The sequence below is a fragment of the Cervus elaphus genome, chromosome X (assembly GCF_910594005.1).
Source record: "Cervus elaphus chromosome X, mCerEla1.1, whole genome shotgun sequence".
Taxonomy (NCBI): Eukaryota; Metazoa; Chordata; class Mammalia; order Artiodactyla; family Cervidae; genus Cervus; species Cervus elaphus.
Genome location: NC_057848.1, coordinates 157,003,334 through 157,028,099, shown reverse-complemented (window position 1 = coordinate 157,028,099; position 24,766 = coordinate 157,003,334). Strand labels below are relative to the sequence as shown.

The 24,766-nt window shown below is 46.7% G+C and overlaps 1 protein-coding gene across 5 annotated transcripts in view; it reads right to left on the bottom strand.

Annotated features, from left to right (window-relative positions):
- Positions 1-245: 245 nt before the first annotated feature.
- Positions 246-24,766, bottom strand: part of PHKA2 (phosphorylase kinase regulatory subunit alpha 2) — a 91,083-nt gene continuing 66,562 nt past the window's right edge. For 3 of the 5 annotated variants that reach the window (XM_043895950.1, XM_043895952.1, XM_043895951.1), the window contains 16 exons: positions 23,777-23,946; positions 22,662-22,835; positions 14,689-14,777; positions 13,610-13,743; positions 13,086-13,242; positions 12,299-12,378; positions 12,024-12,102; positions 11,810-11,939; positions 11,606-11,707; positions 7,164-7,282; positions 6,398-6,427; positions 5,286-5,339; positions 3,656-3,826; positions 2,402-2,455; positions 1,373-1,573; positions 246-1,012 (listed from right to left, as the gene is read on the bottom strand). In XM_043895950.1, the coding sequence (XP_043751885.1) occupies positions 842-1,012; positions 1,373-1,573; positions 2,402-2,455; positions 3,656-3,826; positions 5,286-5,339; positions 6,398-6,427; positions 7,164-7,282; positions 11,606-11,707; positions 11,810-11,939; positions 12,024-12,102; positions 12,299-12,378; positions 13,086-13,242; positions 13,610-13,743; positions 14,689-14,777; positions 22,662-22,835; positions 23,777-23,946 (1,915 nt within the window). In that variant the 3' untranslated portion in view covers positions 246-841. The remainder of the gene's footprint in view (positions 1,013-1,372; positions 1,574-2,401; positions 2,456-3,655; positions 3,827-5,285; positions 5,340-6,397; positions 6,428-7,163; positions 7,283-11,605; positions 11,708-11,809; positions 11,940-12,023; positions 12,103-12,298; positions 12,379-13,085; positions 13,243-13,609; positions 13,744-14,688; positions 14,778-22,661; positions 22,836-23,776; positions 23,947-24,766) is intronic. The other 2 variants (XM_043895954.1, XM_043895955.1) reach the window with 2 other exon arrangements.

The window sequence follows — 24,766 nt, the reverse complement described above, 5'->3', positions numbered from 1 at the left end:
GTCGTGCTGCTCCCTGCTGGCCATCACCCCATGTGGGAGGGTGGAGGTGGGGGCACAGGCCTGTGCACACAGACTCCCTGCCTACACCAGCCCCCAAACAACAGTTGGCCCAGCTATAAGAAGAGTTGGCTCCTCCTCTGCCTTTTTTTCTTCTTGGTTAGATTGAAAGATGTGGGGTTTTTCACAAGGCAGGAGAAACCCCTAATTCATGGGTGGCCAAGATAAAATCCTTGAAGACCATGAGCCAAAGTGAAGTGGGAGCAGTTTTCTAAATCTGGGTGAGAGAACTGTCACACGAAGATAGCCATGCCCATAGGACAAGATGCTGAGAAAGCCAGCCAGGCACGAGAAAACCAGGCCCCACAGAAAGAGCTGTTCTATTCAGTAAACAATTTGACCCACAGACAGACCATACCCTGTTAAGATGTTCCCTTTGTTAAGGTTTGCAGCTGCTGGAAGGATCTTTCCATGTTGAAGATGTGTCACTAGCTCATGGAACCTGTTCAGGAACTCCGCGAGAGCTGATTTAAGCTGCCTTTTCACTTCACTCTGCACTCAACAGAGACCCACTTCTAATCTGTCCTCAGACTCCAGGAGACCAGATGCTGTGACAAAAGTTTCAGTGAGATGAGTGTAGACGATGACCCCCCCAGTGCTCCTCAGGGGAGCACAGAAGTCAGCGGCCCTTTCTGGGGTTTGGATGTCTACTGCTTTCAAGTGTGTCACTATCATCCCCTCCCTGCCAGGAATTCTGATGGGCAAGACTTTGGGGAAAGCACAGGGGATCTTGGGGAACATGAGGAAGTGCCCACGAGAAAGAGACAAACTGAGCACCGAGGCCCTACTGCATCTGGCAACCTGAATTGGGCAGCAGTTCCTGCAGATGAGAAGCCACCGCCTTCGTTAGGTAGGTCATCGTCCCATAAGCCCCACTTGGAGCGCTGTCGTAAAAGAAGTGGCAGATGCCTGTGGCTTGGTCTTTCTCCAGCGTGTCCGTGGCTCCAGTCGACACCTGCAGCAGGAAAAAAAGGCAGAGGCAATGTGTGAGCAGAGCCGGCGCTCCCAGCCGAACGTGGGCAGTGCAACACTGATTCTAGGATGAGAGGATGGCTTCTCCTAGCTGGACTTTGGTTTACACGGGGCCAGACATGTGTTGGCTCTAAAACCTATACTGAAGGGGGCCTGTCCCTCTCCAAAGGTCAAGATTTCCCAGTGGCCACAAACCATTTTCAAACCAAATGGTTGACATTTTTCACCATCTGTGAGGACATTTTTTGTTTAAGAACCACCTCTCCTACTGGACACAGGATCTCCAGCTTCGAGAGAGGTGAATGGCAGCCAACCCAGCTATACTGCCTCTGGGCACGCCCACCTGGTCCTGTAGGAACAGCTGGTTGGCCATGTGCACGATCTGGTCCACGTGGATGATGCCCCCGATGCTGTTCATCTCTGTGTCTGAGAGCAGTGTCAGCACCATGATGGCTTCCACCAGCAGCTGGCGGTACTCGGGTTGTGGCACTCGGTTCAGCACTGACTCAACGTGGACAGCAAACTTGATCTCCTGCGGGGTCATCTGCCAAGGGACCAGCAGAGACGGGTCAGGAGCGAGCAGAGGACAGACAGCCCTGTCACCCACGCCGCCCGCAGCACCCACTGACTCAGAGGGCTTCCTTGCTGGCCACTTGGCTAATCCTGCTCACAGGAATCCTCTGAAGCAGGAGGCTGAGAGCCAGCCCTGTCCTAGCATTAGTCACCCATCCCGATGGACTGTGACATCTAGCAACATGACCATGTCTTGTTTTTTCTTTCTTCACTATTCTTTGTGGCATATAGCATGGTAGGGTAAAAATTAAAACATCAATTTTTTAAAGAATGAACAGGGGTAAAGAAACCAGGGAAGATGACTGTTGTCAGAGGAGGCTGCTACAGGTCCAGGGAATTCTTCCCTTACCAGAGTTTTCAGGAGCAATCTAGAGATCTGGAGAGTCCAGATATGCTGTTTCTCGGGGGAAGGAAGAAAGGTGATGCTAATGTGGGAAAAAACTGTAAAACTTGAGGGTTGAGAAAGATGCACACGTGCTATGTCGCTTCAGTCATGTCTCTGCGACCCCATGGACTGTGGCCCTCCAGGTTCCTCTGTCCATGGGATTCTCCAGGCAGGAATACTGGAGTGGATTTCTATTTCCTCCTTCAGGGTATCTTCCTGACCCAGGGATTGAACCTGTGTCTCTCGCATTGCCAGGCAGGTTCTTTACCACTTGCATCACCTGGGAAGCCCTGAGATAGGGCTTGCAAATGGCCTGTATGTATGTAATAAGCTTGAAAGAAGGGTGAGTGGAAAGAGTCCAAGAAATCTAGCACTCGGTGAAAACTCATGGCATGTATGTTTTTCCCATCATACCTCTTGCGTGGTCGAGGACGGGAGCACGTAACCGTCGATGGACAGACCATGGCACTGGAGGCAGAACACACATTGCACATGTCAGAACCTGATTAAAAAGTGTGCATACACACTCACGTTGTGCTGCCCTGGAAGCCAGCGCGAGGAGTGGAACACGCCAGACTGTGAGAGTTATTTTTACAGAGCTTGTTCTCACTGCCCACAGGCTGTGTTTTCGATGGAACAGTTCTAAGGAGCCGGCAGGCGTTGTTCAGATCTCACACGAACAACGCCCCAGGGACCTGCTGGGTTGTCCTCTGTGGGAGCTCCGAGTTTCACTCAGCAGCCCAGTCCTGGCGGCTGAGAGGCCCCCTTTGGTGCCAGAGCAAGGGAGATGTTCATGGTTCCTGCTGGCAGAGTGATCCTTCTATGCCTTCGCAGGCATCTATTTTTAAGGTTTCTATAATAAGCACCAATCACAAAAGACTAGAGCACATGCACAGACACGCACACGCACACTCATGTATATAAATAACAAGTGCTGGCTCTGTACAAAGTGCCGCTTTTTCATAATAAAAGCAGCTTGGTATCAGGCCAGCGGGAGCCCGGATGGAAGCATGTGAGGCCCCAGGAAGAGTGGGAAGGTCTTCTAGGAACCATTGGAGGCCTCTGCTCCCATGTGGGCACCAAAGTCACCTAAAAGGACAGGGTGCCCTCGGGCCTCCTGTGCCCAAGCTTTGACGGAGACCTCACAGGGAGCAGAATGCAGAAGACTGGGGAGGGGGTGTTGTGCGCCCTCTTTGGGGTGACTTTTCTCTCCTGGCCTCTCCTACTGTGAAATAAGCTAACAAAAATAACTGAGGAAAAAAAATCAGTCCTGCCTGTGTGGTTCTTGGTTTGCATAGAAGCTTCTGATGGAGGCCAACAGTCCCTCTGGCAGGACACTGGCACACTCCAGGGCTGAGGAGGGAGAAAGTAGCTGCAGGGACCAAGGTGCGTGGCTGTTGCAGGTCGGCCGGGTTACAGCATTTTATCCTGAGCCTTCCTGGCCTTCTTTGCCTCTTGCCTACCTTCAGACTTTGCGATGTTCAGAAAATGGGTCAGAGGTGGTGCCACACAAGCTGGGCCGCCACTTTATCTAACTGGTTCGGTTTCCAGCCAGCATTTCTCAACCAGGGGCACTTGGCCCCCGAGGGGACACTTGTCAGCGCCTGGGGACATTTGGGTGGTCACACTGGGTGGTGGGGGGTGATGCAGCTCAGCAGCCAGGCTCACCTTCTGAAGGATCTTCCACACCTTCTGGTAGAATCCCACAGGGACCCTGTTGATGGCGCCATCCAGCCTTCTCCTGCGCAGCCACTGGCCCTGCCGTTCCCCCCAGCCCATGTGCTGCCCACCTGAGTCTGATGATGATGTGCCCGTGGGTGAGGACGGGGTGCTGGACCTCTGCAAGACAGAAGGGCGTGGCTTTCAGAAGCCTCAGGAGGGCTGCCGGGGACTAGTCAGGAACACCAGCTGGCTTTACTGGTTTGGTGACCCAGCTTCTTCCCTGCACTCCTCCAGCCGCCAAGACGGGGTGCACCGGCAGAGGCCCCAGGCCCAGCAGAGAGGCCCAGCAGGTCAGGGGGTGGGTTCTGGGGGGCTAAGAACCCCAAACTCCACACAAGCAGCGGAGCACAGGCGGGTACCCTGAGTGCAGATGCGGGCAGCCCTACAGCCCAGGGAGAACAAGGCCATGGGGACTGCATTCTTCCTGCGGAGCCTGGACCATGGTGGTCACCGCGCTGCGGGGCCGGGGCCACCGGAATACAACACCCAGCGCTGGGTGAGGCTCTGAGCCCCAGGAGGAAGGCCTCAGACCATGGTGTGTCCACCTTCCTCTTCAGTGGCTTTCTATTCTGTTCTCAGCATGGGGCTTTCTCCTCATTCGGGACGATGACTGCCTCAGAGCTGGGGTACCATCTCCTCCTCACCTCCTCCCGGAGACTGGATTTATTCTGGCCTCTGTGAGGGAAGCACTGGGGCAGGGCCAGCAGTTCGGCTTCTGCCTTGGGAGCCACAGGCCCACCCAAGACTGCGGAGGCCGCGGGAGAGGCTCCAGGGGCCTGAGATCTGAACGGGGCTCCCTGGGTGCAGCCTCCCTGTGGCCAAGCACACGTCCACTCTGCCAGCGGCCTCCCAGTTGGGGATGGAATAACCTTCATCCTTACACATGATCTGAGTTCCGGACTATCTGGCAGTTTTCCTTTCTTGGTGTGCAACCTCAAATTTAAACCTCCACAGGGCTGGAGGCTTCTCGGAGCACACGTTTTGACTTCATCGGATCTTATTTTGAAAAGGCTGTTAGGCTGGGTTATTCCACTGGGCTCATTACTGCCATTTAAATACGGCAATAATTAGAGACAAATAAAAGTACTTACAGCCATACTCATCAGTGACTCAGCTGGTTTTCTCCCTCTAGTTTTGGGAGGAAGATTCAGACTTGCCTGTGCAATTAGAACATTTCCTCCAGCTCATCTGGGGCCTCCAGGCAAGTGGGGCCACAGCATTTACAAAGTGCCCATCAGCTCATGCGGGCAGTGGTTCACCCCCGTGGCTCAATAGAAAGATGCATAACCACTGTCCCGAAGGTTCCAGAAGCGCCTGGGGATCGGTGAGAAGAGCGTTGCTCACTCACAGCACACCGAGGAGCCTAAGCAGAGAACTCAAGATGGAAAAACAAAGCTTTCAGTTCCACAATTCTGCTTGCTCTCTAGCCTCTCCTCTGTCATGGTGACAGTCCCATGCTAACACTTAAACCTGTTCACAGCTTGGGGAGGGAGGGAGGGGGTGGGGGGAGCAAGAGAAGGGCAAGGAGAGGATGCGGACACCACAAATGAGGAGGAGGCGAGGACGCATGGTTTACCGCAGACTTGGAGGAGTGTGCGCTGCTGGATGCGGCCTGGCTCACAGATATGAGCTACAAAACAGAGAGAGTCCACTCAGTCATGTGCACTGACACCAGAGGATGCATGCAGAGAGGAGGAGCATAGAACAGCCTCGAAAACAGCCGAGGAAGCAAGACGTGGAGGATGCAGGCGGTGGAAGTTCTCAGTCACCCCCGAGGCAGACGGCCCACGGTGCAGGGGCAGAGCTCTGCTTTCTCTGAGTGTGGAGCTTCCCCATGTCTAGTCAATGTGGAGGCGGCTTGTCAAGTTAGGATACAACTTATTTCCCAAAGTCACAGCCTCAAGATGCTAATCTTTTATGTTAATTTTGGAAAGAGAATAATGTATTTCCTTGATGTAAGTGGCCAAATACAATACTTATATTGGCTAACTGAACTTAAACCCATGCAACAGTGATCATTCTGTCCCCATAATAAGCAACGACAGCATTAAACAGACGGAAGGAAGCCCCCAGATTCAGCTCCAGTCAACTACCATCAGGATGTGGGCAACCAGAGGGACGGTGCCACCGAGTGGCTGGCACAGGAAGACGTTTGAAAAGTCTGTTCCTTACTTGGAAAGAGCATAGATTCCAATGAGAGGGCACATGTGTTTTTCCTTGGGACTGAACAGGGAATCTGCACGTCAGTAGAGACTCTGTGCTCTCTCAGTCACAGAAACAGGAAATTGTTAGGAATGGTTCTCCAGTATTTTTTCTATTGCTATAATCAGTGACCACAATCTACTTGTCCCTATTCAGTTCTGTTTTTTGAAAAGATACTCCTGCGGAGGCAGAACCCATCTCCATCCATCTGTTTCACAAAGTATCCTATGAAACCCAAGAGTTTGATAAATGGATTTTTTTCCTCAAGGCATGGGGCAAGGTCACTTCTCTTGCTTTCAAGTCCAGCACTCGGCCTGTCCCAAGGGATGCCTGCCACAGCCTGTGGAGTCGCCTCCACCCAAGCCTGTTCGATGGGCAGAACTGTTCTCCGTGGCTTGAGACTCTATACTCACAGCCTCACTTCCAACATTCAAGCCAGAAAGAACATGAAGCACAGTAAAGGAGGAAAGAAGACAGATGTTTCACCTGTTCATCAGCACTAAACCGCCTAGTCATCTGAAAGCAAAAATACATCAGAAAATAAAAACCAGTTTCAAATCAAGGCTGCCTTACTACTTGTATCACCCTCTAGAACATCCAAGGAAGTGTTGCTCCACCTGCAGGGTGTAACCATTAGTGCCTCATGGGCTCAGTCTACTGAGGCCATGTTTGAAATGGAGAAAATCCCAGTGCATTTCTCACTGCAGGTCACAATCAGCAGGAAACTATTTCCTACTGTAGATCACTGTCAAGTCCTAGCATAGTACCCAACCCATTAGGACTGAAAGGCTGTTGACTTGCAGTCCTGTGGGATCAGTCGAGAAGGAATTTATTATGAATTAAAGGTGAGCACCCAAAAGACACACCTATGGATGGTGGAAAATAAGGATATCACACGCATTCCAGTCTATTTCTACACTCCTTCATTTCACTGTTGCACTTGAAGGACACATTGGATGGAGAGAGGATTCAGTGACCTTTTGCAATGGCTGCGGTCCTCTTGAAAGACTGGTTCTTGGCAACAGGCAAACATGGGGCAGGCTATTTTCCAGAATGCTCACCTAACATGGTTAATGCTAAAGATGAGTGCGTGTGGGTGCACATGAGTGGCTCTGGGATGTCTGAGCACAGGAGAGATCTCTCATCCTTTACCAGGCGGGCTGTGGTCTGCATGCCCGGGACTTCTATCATGTTCTCAGTTGAGCCCAGACAGGAAGACCACTTCTTTCCTGGCACCGAGAGCTCTTCTTACCTGTTTCATCTCACTCCTCAGCCTGTTGATGCCACTTCTCTCAGTTTTGGTGACTCCAGTGTGGCCCACCTCATGGATGGAGACAGCAGGGCTGGGTGTGGAGGAATGAATGGGCCGCACTGCAAGGGAAACACACAAGGGGTCTGTAGAAATTATATTGCGTCCGCCCTCAGAGGGACACATGCATGTGCTCGTTTTTCTCTCTCTCTCCCCCCCACTCAGCTGTGCACTCCCATTTCCAGGATGTGGAGCAGGGCCTGCGATACAGCATGGGCTCAGTATGCATTTGAGTGAATGGGTGACATAGTGAACATGACTTAAGCAGCATGCAGGAAACACTGAGTGACCAGAAAGCCCTTCAATGATTTGAGTATGTTTTTTAAAATAACTTTTTACGTCTCTAAATGTACCCCTTCCTTGTCGAAACCTGAGCCCACCCGATAAAAGTCCAGCCTAGGGGCAAGAAAGGGAAGAACAAGCCAATCAAAGGTGAAGACACAGCAGCGGCCATCCCAGAAGGGGCAGGGGAGCTCCACCCTGCTGCAGTGGCCTGTCCATGGCCTTGCCCCACTCACTGATGCTCCACGCTGTGCGCACAGTGATCATTCTAAAGGGTACACGGGGGACCATGTCACTGCCCACTCGGACTCCTTTTAGGCCTAGCCCAGTCTTCAGGATAAAGCCTCCCAAGGGCACATGAAGCCCCACCGAGTGGAACCTACCCGCCCCTCACAGCTGTCCCCTCCGAGGCAGTCCCTCAGTGCTGGGTGTTGCACCGGTGGCTCCCTCCCATCCCAGAGGAGTGGAGACAAATAAAGAGCCCAAGGACAGCAGAGAGGGAGGACCCACGAAGAGTAGCCAGAATGGGAGGAGGGACACGGGGAGAGTGGAAAACAGAAGCCAAAGGGGCCTGTTTGTACTGGGCATTAGCTGAAAACGTTAATCTCAGACACCTCAGGATTTAATAAAAATTGAGTTTTCTTATTTATAAAAATTGAACAGTTACAGGTAGGGCCACTTAAACTGAACAATTATAAAGGACAATTAACAAATGTTATATGCAAAAAGACAGGACCTCTTCTGGCCTTGCTTGCAATTTGACATGTGTATGGTTTCAGACAACATTACTCTGTTCCTAGTTTCATAAGCTTCTATAGCTTTCTATCTAGTAGCAATTTTTCAGTAATTATCTGTGTCAAACCACGTATATTATTTTGATGAGCAGAACACATTAAATATTTATCTTATATATTTACATTTCAAGGATTGTGCATTTGAAAGGACTGAAAATTACTTTTGGAAAAGGATCCTGAGCGTTCCTCCTTCAGGAAAGGAGAAAAACCACCAAAACACATCTGATTGCATGATGTTGACTTTGTTTGCCTGCTGGCACCCACTCTAAAGAAAAAGATCTGAAGTACCCAATGTCCTTATTAAATAAAAAGAATGACAGCCCACACTGCATTTCTTTGGCTTGATGAAATAAATTCACCAATGTGTCTGCAAATCAGTTCACTTTATTGTGAGGAGGATAAATGATAATTGCCTCAATTATAATTAGGGAGCATTTGAGAACAGCATTCCATCAGGACTTGGGCGATTGTATTTCCTAACACTGGAGACAGGGTTCCGGTACAGAGAAAAAGGGAGAGAGCAAGATGAAGATGAAGCAAACTCAGCAAGGTGTTGTGAGGCTGCAGAGTGCTGTTCTCCGGGCCTACAAAGGGTAACAGGGGTCTGGTTGAGAACTCACCCACACTAAAGGTGGAGCACTCGGGTGCTGCAAAGACAGCCCTCACGTGCGGACCCCCTGGTCACCTCACCCCTTTCTAAGCCCCGTGCACAAGAGGGAGGCCAGGGTGCAGAGGGGTGTACCATGTCCACGTGCTCCCATGGCTCTCCCCAGCAGCTCGCGAGAGGGTCACAGAGCCCTCCAAGTTGCAACCTTAAACCTAGGACTCTTGTCAATGTCAGTGAAGTAGGAACCTTACACCCAAACTGTATGTCCCGAATCAATGATTACTGATGTTGTTTGTATAGAAGCAGTTCCAGGCAGTGCTGGATACGTCAGTCAAACCCTCAGTGACCCCTTCCCCACAGAGGAAAGAAAGCTGAAAGGCAGGGGTTAGCAAACTTCAGAGGCGACCCACTGTCTGTCTCTGCCCAGTCTATGAGGTAAGAATGACTTTGTACATTGTTGGGGGAAAAAACAAACGAATAGTATCTTTGTTGTTGTTTAGTTGCAAAGTTGTGTCCAACTCTTTGTGACCCCGTGACTGTAGCCCAGCAGGCTCCTGTGTCCGTGGGATTTCCCAGGCAAGAATACTGGAATGGGTTACCATTTCCTTCTCTAGAATAGTATCTTAGGATACATGCAATGATATGAAATTCAAGTTTTGCTGTCCATGATTGTTTTTTGGCACCTGGCTTCTCTTTGCTGACATGTGGTCTGTGTCTATGTTCAGGTTGTGACAGCCAAGCTGAGGCCTGTGACCAAATGGAGCCTGACTGGTTCCCTCTGGTCTAGAGGAGGACAGAGCTTAGAAGGGGCTTGGTAAGAGAAAGTAGTGTATCACAAAAGGAAACTCGGGTGGAGGGAGAGGTGGGAAAGAGGCACTTAAGGAGTTGGGGGGCAGTGTTGAAGTGGAGCTTATAATGACCTATGCCCAGCATTTGGTTGTGTTTGTCTGGCATTTGAAAACATGGTCAGATAGGGAAAAAATAGTTGGGGAGTTGAGAGAGATGCTGTCAAATGGAAGCAGAAAGCCCAGGATGGCTGAGGAAGGCATGGAAGGAAGGAAGAAGATAACTACTCTGACTGCAGGGCTGGTGGGCACTGCCTAAGTTCTCTGATGTCAGGAGGTAAGGACTCAGAGTCTGTCCTAGAAGACAGGGAGGGCCCAATGTTAATAAAAACCCTCCTTAAAGGAGGCACAGAGATTGTAGGTACTACTTTGTGACTAGACGGGAGCCCAGGTATGAAGGTAGGTGCACTGCTTCCCCAGTGGATGCATCTCCAGCAGCTGCTCATCCCGGGAGGTCCTAGACCAAGTGCTGCTTCTTTTTTTTTTTTTTAGCAGTTGGTTCCCGCAAATGGTGGCAGAGCTATGTGCACAGGGCCAGGGGTGAGGGGCACAGTCAGTGGGGCCTATGCAGCCTCCAGTGGGGCGGAGATGGCCACATGTGGGACCAGGGAGGAGTAGCAGCCTGAACAAACCAGCCCTGAGAAGAGGGGCGCAGCCTGGCGGGAAGGGGAGGCTGGAGCTTGGAGAAGGGAGAGGATGCTGCTACGGAGAGTTGACAAGGGCCAGATGGGGAAAGGCCTCAGGTGACAGGACCACGGGGGACAGCCAGCTCTCCAGTGCTGTGGGGGCTGGCCTGGAGGGAGGGAGGCAAGGTCAGTTCCTGGTGAGAGAGAGAGGGGAACAGAACCAGGCTCTGGTGAAGAGTGAGCACGGAAGGAGGCTGCACTGCGACAGGATGACAGGTAGGTACACTTTGGAATATGTTAAACCCACAATGTTTTTGAAACAGCCTTTTCAAAAGCTCTCTGAAAATTGGCAGTCCAAGCAGGTCAGGAAGAAAGGAAAGCAAAACGATTTTGTTTCTGGTGGAATCGCCTATGGCAACACGTGGGGCAGTGCGCTGAGGCCTCTTCCTGCAGCCGTCACAGCTATGCATCTTATAGATGAAAAACAAACCAAGACTAGAGGGAAATGAGCATTCGATCAGGCTCACTGTGCACCAAGCTCATGTTCATGGTATTGTAAATGTAGTAAAGGTGCATCTAATACTTTTTAGTAATTTCAAAGGACCATGAAACGATCCTGGTTCCTTTTCAGAAAGGGCTTCCTGTAGCAACAGATGTTCTACAGTCCATCTATTATGTAAAATAAAGGGAATTTAGTACAGAGTTCTAATTCAGTGGTCTGTGAAAGCATCCAGACACCCTGGTAAGTGTGGAACTGAGGTTCACAAGGCCCTGTCACCAGCTAGCTCTGTGACCTTGGACAAGGGAGAGCTGTCTTAGCTAGCCATGTCCTTCCTAAGAGGGAATCGCACAGTTCCAAGTCTTCCCTTGTTGCTGCTGTGGTCTACTGACTACACCCCACAAGTTCAGTCTTAGGAGAAATGTGTTCTCATTTCTCCCAGGGGTTGTACTGGTTGGTGATGATTTTTCTCCTTGTTCTAGTTCATCTTCCTTATTTGTGGTGGGAGTGGTCTGGCTGCGTTAGGTTTCTCTGCAGTGCCCCCACACCAACAGGAGTAAAGGAGATGCCTGTGGACATCAGGCAATATGGTAATTCTCATGCAATTGTGAGATTCATTTGTATTTGCATAGGCAGGGATGTGTTAGAGTTAGGTATAGGAGGAAGGAAGTGGGGGTTGGTGGGGGTGAGGATTAATGAAAAAGGAAAGGAAACAAAGAAAGACTAACTTACTGCTTCTTTCAACACCAAATTCTTTGCCACTTAAGATGTGGTGCAGGAGATTTTTCATATCAAAAGGGCTGAGGTTCATCAAACTTTCAGAAGCTTCTTCTCCTGAAAACAAACATGTTAAGTTTTCCCAGATACAAGACTGGTGGCAGGAAAAGGGAGAGTTGGGTGAACTCAAGCAGTGCGAGCTGCCCTTGAGAATCCCACCTGAACAGTTCAGGCTCCGCGCCAGCTCCGTGGCCATCACCTGAATGATCAGTCCAATTCGGAGCCGGAGCATCTCCACGAAGAGGCTGGGCTGAGCCCTGACGTACATCGCCAGGTACACCACGATCTCCTGACACAGACACATGACGAGACGGGGTTTCAGAGGCTGAGCGGTGGCGGACACGCCCCTGCTGCCCAGAGACGGCCCACTGACCTGTGTGAGCACGGCGATGCTGATGTCCTGCCCGCTGGCTTCATAGATGAGCTTTGTGAGCTCCTCAGGGGGAAGAGGCCTAGGAAACAGCAGCGGCACAGAAACACCATGGATGACGCCTATGAGCACCTCTAGCCCTCCATAGAAGAGCCTCATTTTCCACGTGGCAGGGCTCAAGCGATAGGATCTCTTAAAAGACTTTTCCTGAATGGTAGATGGTGCTGAGGTGTCCTCCCCACCCCGAACCTGAGTCCCCCCACAAGCTGAAGACTTACGCAGAGATGGTCTTCTCCCGGGGTTCTGGGGGCAGGCCCACTGTGAGCTGCTTCTGGTGTGACAGCAGGTCCGTGCACGCCTGCATGGTCAGGGAGAGGGTGAGGGGGAGAAAGATCAGCAAAGCTGGTGGGGAAGGGTCGCTGCCAATAAATTTTCCTTTATAAACTTGACCTATGCTGCCATTTATTTGAAAATTCATATACATACTCCAGGCTGAGAAACCCAGGCTGAGTTGGGTCCCTGTGGTCTTTGTGTTCCCAGAATGTGGCCCCAGGCCTGGCTCTGCAGGGCCTAGCCGTGAGTCCTGAGTCTTAAAACACCGATGTTAAGACTTAATGACCATATTATAGTCCTAAATTGCCAGTTTCCCCATTATTCACATATAATAAATACTATAATAATGACCTTGAGTGTTATAGAAAGCAGTTCTGGAATTAGCAGGGCCTCAGGGTTAAAATATCCCTGATGACTGTACTACAGATGTGCAGAAATAAGAGCGTTCTGGTTAGAAGGGTGCTGGACCACAGAGCATTTTCATTTTATTTCTTGGTAAATCCTTTTCTGCAGATAAGAAGCAACAAAACTAATCAGTCTGAATTTCAACTGCTCTGTCCACCTTCCAAGAGCTGTGGGAGATCAGGAAACAAATACCTGCTCCATCTGTGTATTAAATACCGTGTTTCCTTTACAAATACAAGGTGCTTGCCTCCAGCTCTCCTAATAGGAAGAGAGCATTGGGGATAGAAAGGATAGACAGCCAGCCCGCACACATGCAGTGGCTCTGACCTCAGCCAGGACCTCCACTTTCTTCCGGAGGAGGCCGGAGATGTAGCGGATCAGACCCCACTCCTGGTTCAAGCCGGCCTTCCCATAGAGCTCGCTGAGGAGGTTGTGAACAGTGACCCCGTGCTGTCCAGAGAGATTCGTGTCCCAGCTGGGACCCCTGTCAAGAGATGGAAAACCCTCCAAGTGTGGCCCAGAACGTTGAGAAGCCAGATTCTCTCGCAGTGGCGCTCACCTGGCAGGGAAGGGAATGCATCAGTGGGCATTGTGCCAAGTGCTTGGGCCCTCCCACGGCCTGTGAGCCTCACTTGGGCCACGGGACTGTGTTGTCTTCTGTCCATTTGAAACAGAAGCCTGACATCAGGAAACGGTGAGATCCTGGCTTCAGCCAGTCTTCTCATTTCAGCAGGCACAGAAGGGGATGGAGTCTGGGTACTCTGGGTGACTACAACCATAATGCAGCTGGCTGCCAGGCCAAAGCCACAGAGAAGAGAGAAAGCTGGACCTCGCCAAGATCCTGCACTTACTTTATTACATACAGAATGTATAGAATGTCTGCTTGGTCCTGTAGGTTCGAACAGTCTTTCAACTGCTCAACCAGCTTCTCACAGTCCACGTCGCCACGGTCATCTCTGGGAAACTGGAAGTCATCTTCAGGGGCCTGTCCATACAAAAGACAAAAAGCAGGGCTTGGGGGCTGGGCATGCACTTACAGAAGATGAGAAAGTGACACACCAACCCGGTCTTGGCACTCTGCTACTGTGCCATTCTCCAGGTTTTCGTGGGATCTTTGGTGGCTTTTTTTTTTTCCTGACCAGTGAATCACTATGTCAGTCGTTGTCTACAGGAGACTGAACAGGTTAAAATCTGCGTAAATTTTATTTATGTGAAGGTCAAAAATGGGCAAAACCAACCCTGGTGTTGGAAGTTACCTGTGGAGGGAGAGGCCAGGTGGGGCACCAAAGGCGCTTGTCCCTCACATGGGTCTGTTGGCTTGGTGATAATTCACTTAGCCCTATGCTTATATTTTATATACTTTTTATACATTAAACTTCAACAGAATATTTTTTGAAGGCAAAACACAAAATGTGAGTTTTAAACAACATAAAATTGTGGTTAAAATAGTCTCCAAAAGATGCCAAATCTTTCTGATAAAAGCAAAGGAGATTTGGAATAACGTAGCAAATTATGGGAACTAGTGGGGAATATTCTGAGAGTTTCTTCTCCAGTGGAATCTTTTTCCGGTTTCCTGCCCTGCTCTGAAAGCAACCCAGCCTTGGCTGGTGGTCCCAGAGAGGCCAGGATTGGTAGCAAGTTGCCGTGTTTTCTTTGGGTGGCACAGATTCTGGTGAGTGGCAGAATGTCAGGAGCCTTCTCCATGCCAACATATGAAGGTCTGGGTCAAATTCAATGTACAGACAGACATAAACCACAATCCAGACACCAAAGTGGGTACACATGAAAACCCAGCTTCTAACCCTACAAGTCCTACATATCAAGAAATATGGTCTTTCTTTTGAGGTAAACCATTTAACAAGAGCTCCTGGGACTACACCAGCACAAAAGAACATTATACTTCTTGAAAAAGTGATCCCAAATACTTTACCTTTTTTAGGAATGGCTGAGGAGAATCAACAAGATTCAGCGATTTACGGTGGGCACTTAGAACTTTAGTTGGCAAAGCCATGGGAACAACTAGAGAAAAAAAGAATAAAGAGCTCCTCTGAGCAGGACAAAGGATAAAAAAAAAATTTTCAAGAGCTAAGGTGGCTACTCCTTATTCAATACAAACCAAATAAGGAATGATTAGTTACTTAAATTTCAAAAAGAATTTTTCATGTAGCTAGATCATGTGCTAAATGTGGAAACAAGCAATGAACAGGACAGAGATCTTGGCTTAAGAAATATATTTTCACTTTTCTCTCTTAGAATTCAGGGGAAACTACATAGCAAGTAGGACTGGAAGGGGCCTTAGAAATAAATGATCAACTCCGACTTCTTTTTCTTTCAGATGGGGAAACTGAAACCCAGAGACAGTAGACCATTTGTCCAAGGTCCTGTCCACTATTGTGTGTCCCTTTGCCACTGCAGGGTGTTAGTGCTTCTGTTTTATAACCACCTTTATTTACTTTGAGGGGAGCCCACACCACAGAGCCTGTGGGATCTTGGTTCCCTGACCAGGGACTGAACCCAGGCCCTGGCAGGGAAAGCACTGAGTCCTAACCCCTAGACCACCAGGGAAATCCTCTTTTAACCACCTTTAGATGTTATCATTGAGGGGCTTCCCTGGTGGCTCAGACATTAAAGAATCTACCTACAGTGCAATGGCTCAGACGGTAAAGAATCTGCCTGCACTGTAGAAGACCCAGTTTCAAGCCCTGGGTTGGGAAGATTCCCAGGAGGAAGAAATGGCAACCCACTCCACTACTCTTGCCTGAGAAATCCCATGGACAGAGGAGCCTGGTGGGCTACAGTACGTGAGATCGCAAAAGAGTCAGACACTACTTAGTGACTAAACAACAATGAGATGTTATTATCAATATTGAGTTATTAAGCTGTCTTTTTCTGCCAGGTTATATTGTATCATCTAGAGAAAATGAGTTTTCAAGGTAAAGATGTGGTATATTTAAAAGGCATTTATAAACCTCCAGGTTATACTAGTGAATTAAACATAAGTTTTAATTTTACTTTCTCTTAAACCCCCAATAACAGTACAAAAATAATTTAAAAAAAAAAAGGCAAATCCTAAAAACTAGGGAAGCTGAGCAGAAGACAATAATAGAGTTGGAAAGCTAATGGATAAAAGACAATTGGTTTAGTAGACCCAAGGCAACCAAACCCCAAGATTACAGTGGGGAAAACAAGCACCAGTCAAATTTCTACCAGAGAATCCTCAGAAGTCTAAGGAGCTTGCTGCACCATGGACCTCTAGCACCTGGGGGTCCAGAGAGGGTATCCAAAAGAAGGAAGACAGAGAAGAAGCTGTGTGAGAAGCAGTGAGCTCCCTAGATGCCTTCTGCAACTCCACATACCATGGCAACAGCCTTGCTCACCGATAGAAGACTAAAGGGTCTCTCTGAAGAGGGTATAAAGGGGGTGGTATGTGCGTCTCTGGAGGGGGTGCTGACCCACGTGTCTGAAGGGATGGCTAAATGCCTTGGGGGAATATGTGGCTGTATAGGTAATCAGACCTTTACCGGTTAAAAAGGACATTGCGAAGGAAGATTGTAGAACATCTCTGGGAAATCTGCCCTGCCTACACCCATAAACAACAGGCCCCACTCACAGGCTTGGAGGTTCTCATGCATAAGCAGATAACCAAGGGGCACCCAGCACTGGAGGAAAGACTAATGTGAAAGACAGAGACCAAAAGCAACAGGAAACATTGACTTGGGGGAAATGGGAGACCATTTAGGGAGAAGAAAATGTAAAAACAAAACCAAAAATCTCTGCCATTAACTTTATTAGAGTCATAAAAATTGTATTGCATGCATGAGACAAGAAGAGATACAATTCAGAGAACAAAGATTTAAACCGTGACAGCAAAATAGGAAAAAGTCAATTGAGCAGGTGGAACAAAAAGTTCAAACAATTGTCCTCAGAACCGAGCAAAAGACAGAGAAATGAAAGACAGGAGAGAAATGATAAAAGACTTCTCCAGGAGGTCAATATTAGAATCACAAAGTACCAGAGAGACAGGACAGAGAAAATGTAAGGAAGGAAATGAATCAAGAAATTATCAGAACAACTGTACAGGACTGAAAAACAGACATTTCCAGATAGACAAGATCCACTGGGCAGCCAACACAGCAGATGAAAATACACCCAGAACAAGGAACACCATTGAAATTTCAGAACCTGAGAGTAAAGAAAAACCTAAAAACTTTGAAAGAGAGGAACAGTTTACATTTAAAGGATCAAAAATCAGAATGGGTTTAGATTTATCAACAGCAACCCTGACAGCAAGAGGACAGTGAAGGGAGGCTTTCAAAATTATCAAAGAAAATTTTTTTCAATCTAGAATTCTATGCCCAGCCAAACTCTCATATGGATAGGGAAAATCTGTAGCTAAGAGAACACACTTGTCATAGCAAACACCCTCTTCCAACAACACAAGAGGTAACTATACACACATCACCAGTTGGTCTATAGCAAAATCAGATTGATTATATTCTTTGCAGCGAAGATGGAGAAGCTCTATAGTCAGTAAAAGCAAGACCAAGAGCTGACTGTGGATCAGATCATGAGCTCCTTATTGCAAAATTCAGACTTAAAGTGAAGAAAGTAAGGAAAACCACTAGACCATTCAGGTATGACCTAAATCAAATCCCTGATGATTATACACAGAAAGTGACAGATTCAAGAGGTAGATCTGATAGAGTGCCTGAAGAACTATCAACGGAGGTTCGTAACACTGTACAAGAGGCAGTGATCAAAACCATACTCAAGAAAAAGAAATGCAACAAGGCAAAATGGTTGTCTGAGAAGGTCTTAGAAATAGCTGAGAAAAGAAGAGACATGAAAGGCAAAGGAGAAGAGGAAAGATATACCCACCTGAATGCAGAGTTCCAAAGAATAGCAAGGAGAGATAAGAAAGCCTTCTTAAGTGAACAGTGCAAACAAATAGAGGTAAACAACAGAATGGGAAAGACTAGAGATCTCTTCAAGAAAATTAGAGATACCAAGGGAACATTTCATGCAAAGATGGGCACCATAAAGGACAGAAACAGTAAGGCCCTAAAAGAAGCAGAAGAAATTAAGAAGAGGTGGCAAGAATACACAGAAGAACTGTACAAAAAAGGTCTTAATAACTCATATAACCATGATGGTGTAGTCATTCACCTAGAGCCAGACATCCTGCCTGGAGTTGTGAGGTCAAGCGGGCCTCAGGAAGCATTACTACAATCAAAGCTGGTGGAGGTGATGGAATTCCTGCTGAACTATTTCAAATCCTAAAAGATAATGCTATAAAAGTGCTGCACTCAATATGCCAGCAAATTTGGAAAACCCAGCAGTGGCCACAGGACTGGAAAAGGTCAGTCTTCATTCCCATACCAAAGAAGGGCAATGCCAAAGAATGTTCAAACTACTGCACAACTGTGGTCATTTCACACACTAGCAAAATCCTTCAAGCTAGGCTTCAACAGTACATGAACTGAGAACTTCCAGATGTACAAGCTGGATTCAGAAAAGGCAGAGAAACCAGAGATCAAATTGCCAACATCTGTTGGATCATAGAGAAAGCAAGGCAATTCCAGAAAAACATCTACTACTGCTTCATTGACTACATTAAAGCCTTTGACTGTGTAGACCACAACAAACTGTGGAAAATTCTTAAAGAGATGGGAGTACCAGACCACCTTACCTGCCTCCTGAGAAACCTGTATGCAGGTCAAGAAGCAACAGTTAAAACCAGACATGGAACAACGGACTGGTTCAAAATTGGGAAAGGAGTACATCAAGGCTGTATAGTGTCACCCTGCTTATTTAACATCTATGCAGAGTACATCATGTGAAATGTTGGGCTGGATGAGGCTCAAGCTGGAGTCAAGATAGCGAGGAGAAGTATCAGCAACCTCAGATAAGCAGATGATACCACTCTAACAGCACAGAGTGAAGAGGAACTAAAGAGCCTCTTGATGAGGGTGAAAGAGGAGAGTGAAAAAGCTGGCTTAAAACTTCAACATTCAAATAACTAAGATCATGTCATCGGGTCCCATCACTTCATGGCAAATAGATGGGGGAAAATGGAAAAAGTGACAGGCTTTATTTCCCTGGGCTCCAAAGATCACTGCAGACAGTGACTAGAGTCATAAAATTAAAAGACGCTTGCTCCTTGGAAGAAAGCTATGACAAATCTAGACAGTATATTAGAAAGCAGAGACATCACTTTGCCGACAAAGTTCCATATAGTCAAATCTATGGCTTTTCCAGTAGTCATGTACAGATGTGAGAGTTGGACCATAAAGAAGGCTGAGTGTCGAACAATTGATGCCTTTGAACTGTGGTGCTGGAGAAGATTCTTGAGAGTCCCTTGGACAGCAAGGAGATGAAACCAGTGAATCCTAAAGGAAATCGGTCCTGAATATTCATTGGAAGGACTGATGCTAAAGCTGAAGTTCCAATACTTTGGCCATCTGATGCAAAGAGCCGACTCATTGGAAAAGACCCTGATGCTAGGAAAGATTGAAGGCAGGAGAAGGGGGCCACAGAGAATGGGATGTTGGATGGCATTATTGACTCATTGGACATGAGTTTGAGCAAACTCCGGGAGTCAGTGAAGGACAGGGAAGCCTGGCATGCTGCTGTCCATGGGGTTGCAAAGAGCTGGACACAACTTAGTGACTGAACAACAGTTTTCAGACTTGAAAGATCTCAACAATTTTACCTGACATAAACTGTTTCCCAGGGAACTATTGGATGTCCTCCACCAAATAAGACAGTAAGCTAACCAAGAGGAAAAGCTGAGATACATAAAATAGGAGAGCCAAGAAGGAATTCTCCAGTATGATGGTGAAGGAAGATTTCAGGATAAAATCTACATCCTGGGGACTTCTCTGGAGGTCCAGTGGTTAAGACTCCACACTCCCATTGCAGGGGGCATGGGTTCAATCCCAGGCTGTGGAACTAAGATCCTACATGCCACATGCAGCCAATTGGAAATAAAAAATCTACATCATGGACACAGAGGGCAGCCAGCCCAAAATGGTCAGTGAACTTCAGAAACATGCACGCTGAGGGCTACCATCACTGGGCCCTGTTCCAGTGAAACTATTGAAACTATTCTAGAATGTATTCTACCAAAGGAATAAATTGAGAAGGGAGAATATGCCAGAATCAAGAACCGGGGAACCCAACTGAAGAGATAAACAAAGGAGATTCCAAGGATTATAATAAAGAAGAGACCCAGGATGCCAGGTATGCAAAAGGCCTAGAGAGCAATCAGTCAGACAGGAGGAAACTTTTGGACTCTAAGCAGTGGGACCATGAGTTTCATACATATGCCTGACCTTGTGGAAGTTTCTATTGTGTGGCCACTGGAGGGAAGTGAAGCTAATTACAAGGGCAACTGTTATTTTTAGAAAAAAATGAAAAGCAAAAATGATAATGTAGTATACTATAATACTGAGTTGGGAATAATATTTACATACATACAGAGACAGAAATAGTGAATACTGATTTAACTAAACCTTAATACAACTGCATGGACAGGTTAGAGGAAGTGAAGCAGAGGAGTGGTGATTTAAAACAGGTGAATTCCTCACCTGCATAAGTGAAAGGTCACAGATACTGAATAAACATGATGCATCAAAGACAGCAGTTCAGTTCAGTGCTCAGTTGTGTCCAACTCTTTGCAACCCCATGGACTGCAGCATGCCAGGCCTCCCTGTCCATCACAAACTCCCGGAGTTTACCCAAACTCATGTCCAATAAGTTGGTGATACCATCCAACCGTCTCATTCTCTGTTATCCCCTTCTCCTCCTGCCCTCAATCTTTCCCAGCATCAGGGTCTTTTCCAATGAGTCAGTTCTTCGCATCAGGTGGCCAAAGTATTGGAGTTTCAGCTTCAGCATCAGTCCTACCAATGAACGCCCAGGACTGATCTCCTTTAGGATGGACTGGTTGGATCTCCTTGCAGTCCAAGGGACTCTCAACACCACAGTTCAAAAGCATCAATTCTTCAGTGCTCAGCTTTCTTTATAGTCCAACTCTCACATCCACACATGACTACTGAAAAAACCACAGCTTTGACTAGACAGACCTTTGCTGACAAAGTAATGTCTCTGCTTTTTAATATGCTATCTACGTTGGTCATAACTTTCCTTCCAAGGAGTAAGCGTCTTTTAATTTCATGGCTGCAATCACCATCTGCAGTGATTTTAGAGCCCCCAAAAATAAAGTCAGCCACTGTTTCCACTGTTTCCTCATCTATTTCCCATGAAGTGATGGGACCAGATGCCATGATCTTAGTTTTCTGAGTGTTGAGTTTTAAGCCAACTTTTTCACTCTCCTCTCTCACTTTCATCAAGAGGCTCTTTAGTTCCTCTTCACTTTCTGCCATAAGGGTGGTGTCATCTGCATATCTGAGGTTATTGATATTTCTCCCAGCAATCTTAATTCCAGCTTGTGCTTCTTCCAGCCCAACGTTTCTCATGATATACTCTGCATATAAGTTAAATAAGCAGGGTGACAATATACAGCCTTGACATACTCCTTTTCCTATTTGGAACCAGTCTGCTGTTCCATGTCCAGTTCTAACTGTTGCTTCCTGACCTGCATATAGGTTTCTCAAGAGGCAGGTCGGGTGGTCTGATATTCCTATCTCTTTCAGAATTTTCCACAGTTTATTGTGATCTACACAGTCAAAGGCTTTGGTATATTCAATAAAGCAGAAATAGATGTTTTTCTGGAACTCTCTTGCTTTTTCGATGGTCCAACGGATGTTGGCAATATGATCTCTGGTTCCTCTGTCTTTTCTAAAACCAGCTTGAATATCTGGAAGTTCACGATTCACGTATTGCTGAAGCCTGGCTTGGAGAATTTTGAGCATTGCTTTACTAGCGTGTGAGATGAGCGCAATTGTGTGGTAGTTTGAGCATTCTTTGTCATTGCCCTTCTTTGGGATTGGAATGAAAACTGACCTTTTCCAGTCCTGTGGCCAGTGCTGAGTTTTCCAAATTTGCTGACATATTGAGTGCAGCACTTTCATAGCATCATCTTTTAGGATTTGAAATAGCTCTACTGGAATTCCATCACATCCACTAGCTTTGTTTGTAGTGATGCTTCCTAAGGCCCACTTGACCTCACATTCCAGGATGTCTGGCTCTAGGTGTGATCACACCATCGTGATTATCTGGGTCGTGCATATCTGTTTTGTATAGTTCTTCTGTGTATTCTTGCCACCTCTTCTTAATCTCTTCTGCTTCTGTTAAGTCCATACAATTTCTGTCCTTTATTGAGCCCATCTTTGCATGAAATGTTCCCTTGGTATCTCTAATTTTCTTGAAGAGATCTCTAGTCTTCCCCATTCTGTTGTTTACCTCTATTTGTTTGCACTGTTCACTTAAGAAGGCTTTCTTATCTCTCCTTGCTATTCTTTGGAACTCTGCATTCAAATGGGTATATCTTTCCTTTTCTCCTTTGCTTTTTGCTTCTCTTCTTTTCTGAGCTATTTTTAAGGCCTCCTCAGACAACCATTTTGCTTTTTTGCATTTCTTTTTCTTGGGGATGGCCTTGATCCCTGTCTCCTGTACAATGTCACAAACCTCCGTTCATAGTTCATCAGGCACTCTGTCTATCAGATCTAGTCCCTTAAATCTATTTCTCACTTCCACTGTATACTCATAAGGGATTTGATTTAGGTCATTCAAAGATACATAAATATGAAAAGAAACAACTAAGAGTTGAAAAGTGGTTGCCTCTAAGTAGAACGACTGGGGGAAGTGAGGAGGAGAAAGGTGAGGCGGTAAACAGCTACACTTTGTTGCCTTTAGGATCATTTGACTTGTACATTATGCTCACACATAACTTTCATAAAAGAAGTTATTTTAGTAGGCAGAGAAAAGTTAATAACATACATGGAATTTCCAAACCCTTTGCTTTTGCCATCACGGAAAGTATATCCCGAGTGGAATGGATAGCACTGAAAACATGGCTGTCCTCTGTCTTCTTACAGAGAGGTGGCAGATAGCACTTCGAGGATGTGCTTTGCAGAAGGTGGTTGATATACTGGTCAAGCTCGTCCTGGCTTTCTGTAATTACACAGGTAAGAAAAAGAGGCAATGAAAACAAGCTGCAGAAACAACCTAAATGCATAAAAGTGAGTATGTGTAGCTGCAAGTACTGAACAGATTTCATGGAAGACAACATTTTGATATAAATACTTGACCTCCACTCTGCCTCTAGAAAGGAAGAGATTTACATAGATGATGCATGTGTTTATAAAGTTATTGTTTGGAAAAACTTCATTCTAAAAAAAGAAAAATACAGGTCAAGATGGTGTTTACATCACATCATCCCAGGATGAGCTGAATATGTTAGACAATCTGAGGGCCAGCAGTCAACATCCAATCTTTTGGTTTTCATTTGTCTTGAATGAGGGCCAGCAGTCAACATCCAATCTTTTGGTTTTCATTTGTCTTGAATGAGCTACACATTATGGAACACCCCACAGACCCAATCCCAAGTCCTATCTAGAAGTGAAAAACAGGTCACTTCAACCCCAAACCTTGCTCAGTTTGAGAAATGTTATATACATAAGATTTTATCACTTACATCCAATCGAGCCAAGACCATTCTACCACTCCTTTGAAAATTCAGGAACTATGTTTCTTTATATTTTGTGAAAAGTCTCCATTCTTAAAACTCTTTGTCCCTCTAGGTTTAAAAAAAAAAAAAGCCTCACTTTTGCAGTTTAGGTTTTTAAACTGGCAACCCACTCCAGTATTCTTGCCAGGAGAACCCATGGACAGAGGAGCCTGGTGGGCTACAGTCCATGGGATCACAAAGAGTCTGACATGACTAAGCAACTAACACTTTCTTTTATTCATTTTAATACGTCAAAGTTTCTGAAGACTTTTTTGTTGTATTAGTTACCAATCATTTTCTGTGCTTGAGTTTTAGGGCAACTTTATAACAATGCCAAGGTTTAAATAAATTCAGGGACTGCCTGCAAAGGCATTCCAAGCCGTACCTTGATTATAGGTGTCTTCCAAATATCCTCCCAGGTCTGAATCACTATCAGGACTGAAGCTCCCTTCACTGGCATCATCAAACAACTTCTCATCACAGTCTGGATCCAGGAAGGTCAGATACGTGTAGAAAGAGGTAGTGAGGAATTCCGAAAGACTCCCTAATTTTACTCTGCCAAGGAGACACTATGTTAGAGATATAGGTGGATGTGGACAAACTTCCATGATGAATCGAGACAATTTTCAATAACTAGGTGGCGCTTCTGCCAGAATCCATAAATACGTCACTCGCAGATTGCCCCATACAAGTAGTCAGCCAAGAAATGAAAATGAAAATTCAATAGCAAGTATGAAGTGGAAGCACACAGCATATTAAAAGCCAAAATGAATCATACTGATTTCTTACTCCTAAACCCAACACAAATAGAAATCTATTTTACTGAACCAACCAAAGTTTTACAAAACATATTGAGCGAACCACTTTTAAACAAAGCCAACCCTTGAGGATTTTTTGCCCTAAAACAACTAGACCAGAACAAAACCACAAGAAATGATTCTCTGGGTGCCCTATGAGTCCCTGTCACACAAGGCCTCGGGAGGAGAGTGGGGGTAAATGTTGGGAGAGTCACCGTTCAGAGCAAAGTGCTCTCTAGAAGGAATGTGATGAGCAGGCCATCCCCACAAGGGGACACTGGCCCAGAGTCGCCCTATCGTCAGTCTGGGAAAAGTTCCACAGAACCTCTGGGAGCAGGGTTTGGCAGTATGGGGTTCTGCTGCAAAGGCAGCATTCTCCAAGTTCTTGCTTCCCAAGCCTGGGATGTCTACCCTACAGAAAGAGAGCCAGCACTATGTGCTTCTTAAAATGCTAGATCTGGAGGCAGAAAACTATAGGCTGCCTCAGAGCTACCAGGGTCAGATTATGACGGGTTTAAATGGCTTAGTTGGAGAAGAGTAAACAGAAGCAGGCAATGCAAATGAATTCACAAGTGTGT